This window comes from Hipposideros armiger, unplaced genomic scaffold (genome assembly GCF_001890085.2).
Source record: "Hipposideros armiger isolate ML-2016 unplaced genomic scaffold, ASM189008v1 scaffold_667, whole genome shotgun sequence".
NCBI lineage: Eukaryota > Metazoa > Chordata > Mammalia > Chiroptera > Hipposideridae > Hipposideros > Hipposideros armiger.
In genome coordinates this window covers 276,255-288,239 of record NW_017732017.1, presented here as the reverse complement: position 1 = coordinate 288,239, position 11,985 = coordinate 276,255, and the positions used below count along the sequence as shown (strand labels likewise).

The 11,985-nt window shown below is 44.2% G+C and overlaps 1 protein-coding gene across 1 annotated transcript in view; it reads right to left on the bottom strand.

Annotated features, from left to right (window-relative positions):
* The window catches only part of NUP133 (nucleoporin 133), a 54,819-nt gene that overhangs the window by 14,748 nt on the left and 28,086 nt on the right, over positions 1–11,985 (bottom strand). The window contains exons 15-19 of the mRNA XM_019626357.1: positions 7,601–7,825; positions 4,013–4,135; positions 2,440–2,539; positions 1,665–1,916; positions 1,100–1,233 (exon numbers count right to left, since the gene is read on the bottom strand). Of these exons, the coding sequence (XP_019481902.1) occupies positions 1,100–1,233; positions 1,665–1,916; positions 2,440–2,539; positions 4,013–4,135; positions 7,601–7,825 (834 nt within the window). The remainder of the gene's footprint in view (positions 1–1,099; positions 1,234–1,664; positions 1,917–2,439; positions 2,540–4,012; positions 4,136–7,600; positions 7,826–11,985) is intronic.

The following is an 11,985-nucleotide window of genomic DNA, read 5'->3' as shown; positions in this document are numbered from 1 at the left end:
TCCCACATATGAGGGCCAGTGACACTGCCCTCTACAGCTAAGATGCTGAACAACAGCTCAACCTGGAGCTGGGCTGCTGTGAGTCACCGGCGACAGCATAGGCTGCAGTCCCTGTGGCAGTGGGTTGCCATGGGCTACCGTATGTAGCCAGGAGCCAGCGTGAGCGGCCAGCAGCCACAGTGTGCAGCAGTCCAGAAGCTGGCGACTGATGTGCCTTGCCCGGGAAGAGTGCAATGATGGTGCCAACTTGGGCCAGTGAAGCAACATTCTCCACAACTAGATTCAAGAACAAAAAAACGACAGCAACTTGTCTGTTCCCCTTCCCCCAATTCCCCAGCACTGTTCCCATCCCCCCAATTCCCCAATTAAAAAACAAAACAAAACATTGTTGGGGACTATTTGATGTGATGGGACAAATGTTTGTTATGTATTAACTGAAATAAGCAGTTGATGAAAGCTGTTTGTCTATAATAATATAGAGTAAAAAGTTTAGAAGACTATAAACCAAATGTTTAAAAAAAAGGGTTCTCTCTGGCTGGTAGAATTGTAAGTAATTTTTCTAATCTTTTCTGTTTATAGGGGTTTTCTGAATGTTATATAATGTAGCTTTTATAGTAAGAAAAAAGTCAATTTTTACATAAAATTCAACGGAAAAAACTGGCATTAAAGAGCATCTTAAACTCACCTATACAGTGTCACAATGGAAACTGTTTTAAAAAATAGGAATCATGATTTCAAACAAGGAAAACAAAAATATTAGGTGTATAGAAATCTGAGCTCTCTAAAAGTTGCATCCTAGCTCCCATGATTTTGCATTCAAAATTCTAAAACTACCAATATTCATATACCTAAGTACTTTTAATTATAACTGAAAACATAAGAATAGAAATGAAAGTTTTAACATATTTTCCAAAGGTCAAAGAATCTTTCAGTAATATTTATATATGAAGAATTGCCCACCAATTTACAAAGAAAACATAATATATCAATTACTATCTATGTGAACTACAAAAAGATTGCATCATCCAAAAACCCCAATAAGCTCTGAAATAATAAAGCTTACTGCAGGACCTGCCGCCTACGTCCCCAACATTGTTACCTGATCAGCAAACTGGGTCATGTAGCGCTGGAGTCTGGTCTGGTTGTCGGTCTGCTCGCACATCTGGACTAAGATATCAAAGTCACAGTATTTTTCTGCCAATGAAGCAGCCCATAGGTACTGGCCTAGTGTGACTGTGGAAATGAAAATAGACAGGAAAAAGCCTATTAGAGAAAACTTAATATGTAATAAAAAACGTTACTTGCAATTTTACATTTATTCCTATTACATACTAAAATTAATTAATGGAGTAGAAACCTTTCCAGTTACTGGCATTTGGTTTCAGAATCCATACAAAATCATTAAAGATGCAAACTCAGGCCCTTGCTTCATCTCTGCCTACCTAAGATGCTATTCCCTTCAGGTACCAGCAAAACAAGCTACTCCTAATCCTAACGAGCACAGGCTGAATACACAATGCAGCCAGCTGTACACAGGTGCTTTAAGTCCTTGGCACAGCTGGACTAATGCCATTGGACTGAACACACTGCACGGACGATGTGACTCCTTCACCGGCTCCACAAACTCCAAGACCCCCAGTCCTGGCGGAAAGCCATGTACTCACGAAGCGGAGACAGGAGATGCGCTCTCTTCTGCAGGTACTCCATCTCCAGGTTGTTGTATCGCTCCTGATCACTGGACTTGTCCAGAGACTTCAGCTGCGACACATAACCATCCAGGAAACAATCAATCAGAGCTACAAGCTGCTCTATCAGTACGTTGCGGAGGCTGCTGTCGGCCTGAGGGTAAACCACTTTTAGGGCAACCGCATGCTGGCGTAGTATTGCTGTTCTGATGCCTGCAGGCCCACTCGTTGCTGTAAAATCACACAAAGTTAACATGTAAATAAGGGTTCCAAAATGGCTCAGGGAAAGACTAACTGCCTAAAAATTATATCACTTCACCACTGCTGGACAAATAAATCAAACAGGGTTCAGCTGATGCCTTTCTGTCTTCTCCAGGTAAACATGACCCTTCTTCCTTCTAAATCCCTTTCATGCAACTCCACTCACTTTCTTGTATTAAGTCAGCATAAGATACAGCCAGTTCCTCCAGGGCCAGGATCTGCTTTTATGAGTAATGGTGTGTACTGAGACCTAGTGGGTGTACAGTGAGTTCTACTGAAATGAATAAATCTGAGACCTATAAATTATTCAAGGGAATCAAGTGATTTTCACAAGAACTGTTCAGTTTGGAGATGGCACTTAGGTTATTTTTCATTTCACTTGCAGACCTACACTAGGGGAATAATACAGCTTCTAAAAATGATGGCTCATAGAAATTTATTTTGAAGAACTGCTAGTAAATTGGTATTTTGGGGTCAGTGCTTGCAATCTCACCTGTCCATGGAATATATTCAGGTTCGTTTTCCAGTGTTTCTTCTCTTCTATACAAGGAGTTTTTATTATGTCGATAATGACAAGCAGCTTGCAGCATGTCCTGGAGAAAAAGGGATGCATTACCGTAGGCAGAAAGTGAGGAACCCCAGTGTTTCTGAAAATAATCAGGTCTACAGAATTACTTTTTGTTCTTTCTGTATTTGAAATTTTTTTTTTTTTAAAGACTTTATTAGGGAATTAGGGAAGGGAACAGCTGTCCTTCAATCTAGTTGCGGTGGGGCGTAGCCCACCAACCCATGTGGGAGTCGAACCGGCAACCTTGTTATTAAGAGCGTGCGCTCCAACCAAGCCATCCAGCCACCTGTTAGCAGCTCACAGCTGCTCAGCACAAGGTGCCATGTTCAATCTTAATTGCAGGGGGGCGGGGGGAGGGGCACAGCCCACCATCCCATGCAGGAGTCGAACCGGCAACTCAGCTCAGGCACAGCTCACTGGCCCATGTGGGAATCAAACTGGCAACCCTGTTGCTCAGACCTTTGCACTCTAACCAACTGAGCCACCCGGCTGGCCTTTAACTCTAACCTTTAACTTCAATTTTGGAAAACTAAAGTAACCAAAGTCAGAAAGCCATTATTATAAAGTGCATTAGCTAAAATTAATGGAACATTTTGATCAGTAAAACAAGTTAGGACAATTAAGTTTGTGAACTCATCCTAGAAAAAGTGCTACATACCCCATTGCTGAGTATCACTACGGTCACTTTCAAAGTACTCCCCTTGGGAAGCTACGCACTGACGCCAGTGCCTAATCCACCCTTCAAAGCAATTTTGGAACTCTTGTTCTGGAATGGCCATCAGAGCTATCGTTGTATTAACCTTGATGTCCTGATTGTCATCAAAATGTCTTCCTTTCAAAATTTCCTTTATCTTTGGGTAAAGAAAGAAGTCATTGGGGGCCAGATCAGATGAATAGGGAAGGTGTACCAATACGGTTATTTGTTTACTAGCTAAAAACTCCCACAGACAGCGCCGTGTGAGCTGGCATTGTCAGGATGCAAGAGGCATGAATTGTTGGCGAAAAGTTTAGGTCATCTAGCTTTTTCACGCAGCCTTTTCAGCACTTCCAAATAGTAAAGTTGGTTAACTGTTTGTCCAGTTGGTACAAATTCATAACGAATAATCCCTCTGGTATCAAAAAAGTTAGCAACATCGTTGCAGCAAGTTAGCAAACTTAATTGTCCAACCTCATAAGTAGTGAGCTTTTGAGTAATTAAAAAATAGAGACTTACACAGTTACATTAGGATTAACACATTATATATATCTCCTTCCTTCTCCAAATAAAAGGTTTGCTGTACCAAATAAAACTCAGGATTGCAGAAACTTTTAACATGCACAAGGCAAAGATTCAAAACAGTTGTTAACCGACTGATAAAATGACTAAATCTTTCAGTTTGGAACAAATGGCTAAACTCATATCAAGTACTGGTGATACATAGCAGGGACACAGGAACCACTCTGTCTCCTATCCACACTCTGGGCTTCGACGTGCTGAAATGGCACCGCGTGTTGGTACCTTGAGAATACTGTTCACATTGACCACGATCTCAGCCCACTCCACTGACTCCATCGATGTGTCCTGTAGGACTTGCTCCTCGTGCTCCAGCAAACACTCACAGATGGTGTCTATCTGGGAAACCTAAGGGAGCAGACAGAAGTCAGCTTCTCATCACAGAAGCTATGACGGGCAGCACTTACAGCCCCCAGATTCTACTCAATGGCTGTCCGCATCAAGTCAGACCCTCAGCACATTAGTCAGAAGCAGTTAATGGTGAAAATAAACGTAAAAACTAAGAAAAGGGAGAGTCACATAACTTTTAAATAACTAAGTCTTATCAATTAGCAAATTCTGGATTGTTGGTAAGTAGATTTTTAACTTAAATACCAAGTATGGCCGGCCCTCCATATCTGCAGTTCTGCATCCATATCTGAGATTCAACCAATTGCAGATCCAAAATAGTAAGAAAAAAAAATGTCACCTTGTGGCACATGTGCACTGTGTAAAAAAAGGTCTAAACATGCACAGACTTTTTTTCTCATCATCACTCCCTAAACAATACAGTATGACAACCATTTACACAGCATTAGGCATTATAAGTAATTCTATTACTATTACAAGTCATCTGGAGATGATTTAAAGTACACAGGAGGAGAAGCACAGGTTAGAAGTGAATACTACACCATTTTACATAAGGGAGCTAAGCATCTGCAAATTTTGGTACTGGGGGTGGGTTCCTGGAAACACTCCCTCCAGACACCAAAGAGCGACTTTAACTGAAATGTTTGTTTCTTATAGACATTAGTGCTGAATGCCACTTTTAAATAGAACTAGGTTACAAATGATGTCACATTACAATGTAAGACCCCAAACAAATGAATTAAACTAGTAGATTAAAATAATGACCCAAACTAATGAACTTGCTATTTTCTTTCTTTGAGGAATTCCTCTTCTTTAGACATAACAGAAGTGTTTGTAAAAAAGCAGGAGCTCTACAGAAAATAACCAAATATGTAACTTCAAACTGTTCTTTTTTTTTGTCATTAACATATGAAGATCTGGGTACAAAATGTTCGTAAGCACTGAAACACTGGTTTGCAGGTTCAGGTTATCGTTAAGCTTTCCCCCTTTACTTACTAGGCGGCACTCACTTAGTGTTTCAAGTTTACAGAGCACGGGGCACTGCCGAGCTAAGAAACACAGGAACCAGGCACTTACAAACCAGCTGAAGAAACAAGACGGCCCCACAGAATGTGCCTCCACAAAGCCATCCTGTCTTGTAAACCTGTTCTTCTTTGTATTTCTGATGTCAGTCCGAGGCATCCTAACAGTTCTAGCAAGTAGCCTTTGGCACATGTAATTTGTAAGATCAAATGTAAGAATTTGTGAGAAGGATAAAGAAACGTATAAGCTATAAAAGGCAGAAAATCATCTAAAAGCAGATAAAATGCCCAGACACTTGCTAATCACCCTGATCATGTGAGTGGCATATTCGGCAGCTTCCAATGCTGCTCATGTGCTGTGTCAACAACATGGATTGTTCCTTAAGCAGTGAGTCGCCTCTGCTTTATAGAGCCCTGGGGGTGCTGGGCTATGTCCCAGGCAGCAGACACAGTGGAAAGTGCCCCCGCGATTCTGTGTTATTGCCTTCCTATCAGGGCTACCGGATCACATCTCCCCTAATATCCCACCAATCAGAATGATTTGGGTTACCTGCTTGTCCCTTAAAATGTTGGTAATGCAATGTGCCACTCCCAAGTGAATGGACAAGCAAAGAGAAAGACAATTATTTACATATGCATTTTCATTCTATTCACATACACACCCTCTTTCCAGCTCTTTTTATTACGGTTATGAGAGGACCTTTAGAACTACACCCAAAAGGACCAGAAGGTCAGTAAACATCACAAGAAAGTAAGATCAGTGGTGACACAAAGCCTTCAACATTCCATTTCCACATGGAACATTCCCTTGAAACCAATCACATTTTTAGTTTTGTTCTATCATGTTCCTAACGTACCACTCAGGAATTACATATCCAACTGATAATTTCTTGACTTACTTCAGTGCATTTGAAAATGTGCATACACTGAACCAACTAGTATGCTTTGCACTTTGATCCAAATGCAGAAAAAGGAACCAGGCTCTTGCTCAATTCTTTCAAATAATTTGTCATTAACAATTTTTAAAAAAATCTTTGTTTTACAATGTAAAAATCATATATGAATAAAGGAAAAAAAAACACCACAAAAATTAAGGCCATAAAATTTGAGGTGCGTTATTTTTTTTTTCCTTCACTCAGAGCTGGGGCATAGCTCCTGGATTTAAAAACAAAACAAAATGTGCTTTGCCTTACATCCCCTAGAAAAACAATTAACCGAAAGGTACGAAAACAAGGCATTCATCAAACTGCATTTATGGAAATCAAGAGAAAACGTGAACATAGTTCAGTGTCTTAAATTATTTTTAGGTTACAATACATCAAATATTAAGAAAAAAAGACTCCTTGGCATAGCCTATTAGGTGCTAGATAACAGCTAGACTGTAGAAAAAAAGAAGTAAAAGCAGAGGCACCAAATACAGTTAAAAGCTCCTCAAATGCAGAAAATGATTCCAAATTTCACATAGCTGGGGGAAGAGCTGGCACTGTTTCTAAAATCAGATAATGCCACAAAGGGAGAAGGGACAGTCCATGTTCAGGACAGCAGAGGCCACCTACTGGCATGGCCGGCTCAGAACCAGGCTCTATGGGCTTGGTTAAGACAGCTGGCCTCTCTGAGTCTTAAAGTCAGCATCTTTTCGGGGGTGGGGGTGGGGGGTGAGTCAAATCCCTGCCACCTCCCGAATCGGGAGGCAGCTCCTGAGTACGGGGTTATGTGTTGCTGCTACAGTGCCTGGCTGTCACCGGCAGGCCGGCATCTTAATCTTTTCTCCCCGAAGGTTACAGGTTTTCTTTCCTCTGAGAATAGATCTGATTTTCAAAATGAGGTATACAGCAGGACCCTGGCAGGTAGCTGAGGGGAGTTCAGTGAAGAGACTGTTAAGACAGGCATGTGTGGGCGGGAGTAAGGGGACCACACGGGTGGTGCAGCACCCTGGGCTGGCAGCAGGGACCACGATGAAGCCCAGGCCTTTGGGGACATGGGAGAGAGTAGTCCTGGAAATGCAGACAGACCACACCCTTGGGACCCGAGAGGGCACAGCAAACTGCAGTGGCAGCAGGCAGGAAGGAAGCTGGGGGAATGGCCACCCATTTGACAGTGCCTTCCCTTCGGCAAACTCAACAGGAAGCCAGAGGCAAGGAGCCTACTAGCGAAGGTGCCCTCCTGGGTCAGAGTAAAGTAGATTTGGAGACTAAGGGAAGCCAGCCAGCACACGACATGGAGGCCTTCTCCGTCAGCTTTGCAAGCTCTCACTTATAAGGCAGGCAACACGTGAGTGATACTTTCTGAGTGGTAATTTACCCAGAAAACATGGAGTCAAATTTAAAATTCCACCGAGCTCTTTTGTCCTCAGGCCTTGCCCTGCTGGGGGCATGGTCACTACGTAAACAAACTGCAGGGCTACCCAAGAGGCCATGTCAGGAGACAAAGACACTCATCTTACCTCTCTAAAGAAGACATCCGCAGGGGTCAGGCTGGGTGGGACTTCACAGGCCCTCCTGTTCAAAGTGTTCAGTATCACTGTGTTCATGAGGTCAGGCAGCCGCGAGTGGTGGTTCTTGAGAACAGTAGCAGCTGACAACTTCTCTGCATGCTCACAGAGCAACAGTCGGGTTGCCATGGGCACCCCTCTGATTGAGAAGGTGCCCAGATGTCCGAATAAGCCAACCTGTGAAGACACACACACACACACGTTCTTGGAAAGCATTTATGGTAACACAAATAATGCAGTCGGATGAGCGCTAAGAGCAACACAAAATACTGCAGCCATGTTTCCAGAAGCACGCTGGGTACAGAGCACTGCGCTGCTCTCCCCAGAAAGTGCCTCCAGCTGTCTCTCCTTCTGGCTGTTTCTGTCTCACACACACACACACACACACACACGGCACCCCTTCCCTCGACACACACACTTCGGCTAGGCATTTCTGTTCTAAGATGAGGGTCACTCCAGGTTTCTGTCCACTGCTGCTGTCTCTCCCCCTCTTATTTGTCACAGTACTGGTTATGGTCATCAAAATGGTAAAATCACTTCCCCATCTACGTCCACTGATTTCCGCGAGCTTCTGGATCTTTGTGAACTAGCAGTTGGCGGTCTCTGTCTTCAACTGATTTCCAGACCCCTAAAGGCCTGGGGAGGGTGAGAGACTTTAACAGTCGCATCTCCTACCTGATTGGCTTGTCGCCCCTTTCTGGTGGGTTACGAGGTCCCAGCGTTCCTAAGCTTTCTATTTAATAAAGCAATCCAGTAACCGGAACTCAGGAGCCAAGCAGACGTAAATAATAAATACTCTCCCACATTTAAGTATAATCCATTTCCTTCATAAGTGCCCTGAGTTTTGTATATTGAGGTTTATTGTAAACACAAAAAAAGTACACAGAAAACAAGTGAGCAATAATTAAATCCCCAGAGAACACTACTGCTACAAGCAGCAGCTGTGTGGAGAGAAAGCACCGGCAGAGGAAAAGCCTGAGCCCCAGCTAGCTCTTCTCCAAGCGCAGCTGCCGCTAAATCTCGTCCTAACTTGATGTGCTTTTATGGCACTGTGTGTGAGGAGTCACCTCTTCTAAACACAGGAGTCCTGTTCCTTCTTTGATAGCACCATGCTTTTTCACAATACCTTTAGACATCCCTCATCACTTTTAATGACTACGGGATGTTCCAATGAATCAATCTGTCTTAACGTGTACCACCTGTGCACCAGTCATTTTAAAATAAGAGTGACTGAGCCTCCCTGTCTGAGCCTCTCCAGGGCCCTCACAAGAACTGCGGTGCAGTTTTAGGAGGGGCCCCCCAGCCGCCCTCTGCACTGCCACAGTGAAGGAGAACCAGAAGCTCACAGTACTGCAGCCACATAATGAGTGGGTCACAGGAGGCCCTGCTCCTGCTCCTCCCTATGAAGTGTGGGGGCACAGGCTGCCCCAACAGCAGCAACCAGAGGCCAGGACGCTGCCTGAAGACCCGCTGGCACCCCCACGGCCCCACAGCTGCTGAGTGTGCTCCAAGGGGAGAGACTCACAATTGGAATTGCGGCCTCAGATACCAGCACCTGGGGACACACGCTTCCTGCTCGTTCACATAAATTCACCAGTGAAATCAGCGGATATAAAGGCAGAGCCGAATGAGATTTTCAGATCTCGCTGGACATTACCTCGCAATGAACACTCCCACCAACAGCAGCACCGTGACTCCACTGGGGTCTCTGAAGCCCACGGAGTCTGTGCGAGGGCTGCTGCAACTGCTCATGCCACGCACGTCTGTCACTTCTGATAATTCGTATGTCCGCAGCATGGCATGTCAGGGCCACCGACTCCTCCCACCCCAGGATGCACACCTCTGCAATGTGACTTTGCCGCTCCTCCCAGTAAGAGGTAGGATCCATTTCTCAACCCCTTTCATCTGGGCTGGCCTTGGGATTTGCTTTGACCAATATCACTCTGCTGGGAGTGCCGCTGTATGACTGACACCTGAGCTGAGACACTAAGAAGCCTGCAGCTTCTGAGACCACGCCTGTGGGTACTGCCCTGAGACCACAGGAAGTCAGTCCAACATAAAGGAGGATGAGAGAGTAAGTGGAAGAGAACCAAGTAGCCCCTGCTGCCAGCTAGGCAAGAAGCTTGGGGCTTTTTGGCCCAGCCCGCCTGACGCAGCTCATGGAGTGGTCCAGGGGAAGTGAGCAGAGGCGCCCCCAGCCCACAAAACTGTGCATCCACCACATTCTGGGGTTTGTTATGTATTAACAGTTCATAGTCACTATTAGTAGTTAATACTGCCACTTTAGTAATTAAACAATTCCACCAGGCCAAATGCTGCGTTCTCCCCGTTAGTCTGGAGCCTCAGTGAACGTGTGGCGCTCTCCTGGCAAGACCGTGAGGGCAGATGGCAGCCAGGCCAGAAGCAGAATGCGTGTGGGCTCACGGTCAGTCGTGGTGTTTCTGGAACCATCCAATAAGGCAACCACTGCCCACCAAAATGGAGATTTAAATTTAAGGGAATTAAAACTAAATTTAAAAACTTTAGTCCCTCAGTTGTACCAGCCACATGTCACGAGCTGAGCAGCCACATGTGACCAGCAGCCACCACACTAAACACAGATACAGATCGTTCCTGTCACCATAGGATGTTCTGTCAGGCAGCATTGACTAGAATCTCTTTAACATGAGAGCAATACTGACTTTGGAAAAAACAAGGAAAAATGGCATGAAATCCATTCATTTGGATAGATAATATGCTGGAAGCCATTGCTGATGGTAAAAATGGGTAATTTTATGTAACAATTCTGTCTAGCAGCAAAAACATTTCCTAATTTTAGGTTCAATATAAACAAGGATATCCCTTCAGGAACCACAAAAGACCCTGAATAGCCATGGCAATCCCATGAAAAAAAAACAAAGGTGTAGGTATCACACTACCTGGTATCAAACTACAAGGCTATAGTGATCAAAACAGCATGGGACTGGGCCAGCCGAGTGGCTCAGTTGGTTGCTCAGTTGGTTAAGAGTTGGCTTGGGAGTACAAGCTCTGAGCAGCAGGGCCACCGGTTTGGTTCCCTCATGAGGGCCAGTGACGCTGTGCCCTCTACAGCTAAGATGGTGAACAACAGCTCAACCTGGAGCTGGGCTGCCGTGAGTGGCCAGCGATGGTGTAGGCTATAGTGGACTATCCTGAGCTGCCCTGAGCGGCCATCCAATGGCCGGCGAACGACTGCCTCAGCCGGGAAGAGCGCAATGATCATAATACCAACATGGGCCAGTGAAGCGGCGTCCTCCACAACTAGACAGACGAACAAAAGGACAGCAACTTGTCTGTTCCCCTTCCCCGATTCTCCAATGCTGTTCCCCTCTCCAGTTCCCCAATAAAATCTTTAAAAACCAAAAACAAAAAACAGCATGGGACTGGGATAAAAACAGACACATAGATCAATGGAACAGAATGGAAAGCCCAGAAATAAACCCATACCTATTTGGTCAATTAATCTATGACAAAGGTGGCAAGAATATACAAAGGGTAAAGACAGTCTCCTCAATGAACAGTTTTGGGAAAACTGGACAGACACATGCAAAAAAATAAAACTAGACCCTTTCTTACACCACATACAAGAATAAACTCAAAATGGATTAAAGACTTAACTGTAAGACCAGAAGCCATAAAACTCCTAGAAGAAAAGTTAGGCACTAAACTCTCTGACACTGGTCATAGTAATCTTTTTTTCTGATACATGTCCTCGGGCAAGAGAAACAAAAAGAAAAAATAAACCAATGGGACCAGGTCAAACTGAGAGTTTTTGCCCAGGGAAGGAAAGTATCAATAAAACAAAAAGACAGCCTACTGAATGGGAGAAGATATTTGTCAATGATACATCTGATAAGGGGTTAATATCCAAAATATATAAGAAACTCATACAACTTAACACCAAAAAAACAAAAACAAAAACAAAAACAAGACAATCCAATTAAAAAAGGGCAGAGGATCTGATTAGACATTTCTCCAAACAGGACATACAGGTGGCCAAAATACATATGAAAAGATGCTCAACATCAGAGAAATGCAAAAACCACAATGAGATACCATTTCACACCTATCAGAATGGCCATCATCAATAAATCAACAAACAAGTGTTGGGAAGGATGTGGAGACAAGGGAACCCTCGTGCACTGTTGGTGGGATTGTAAATTGGTGCAGCAATTCCACTTCTGGGGATTTATCCGAAGAAATCCAAAACACTAACTTTAAAAGATATATGGGGCCGGCCGAGTGGCGCGATGGTTAAGAACTCGCTTGGGATGCCAGAGGGCCCCGGTTCGGATCCCACATATGAGGGCCAGTGACAC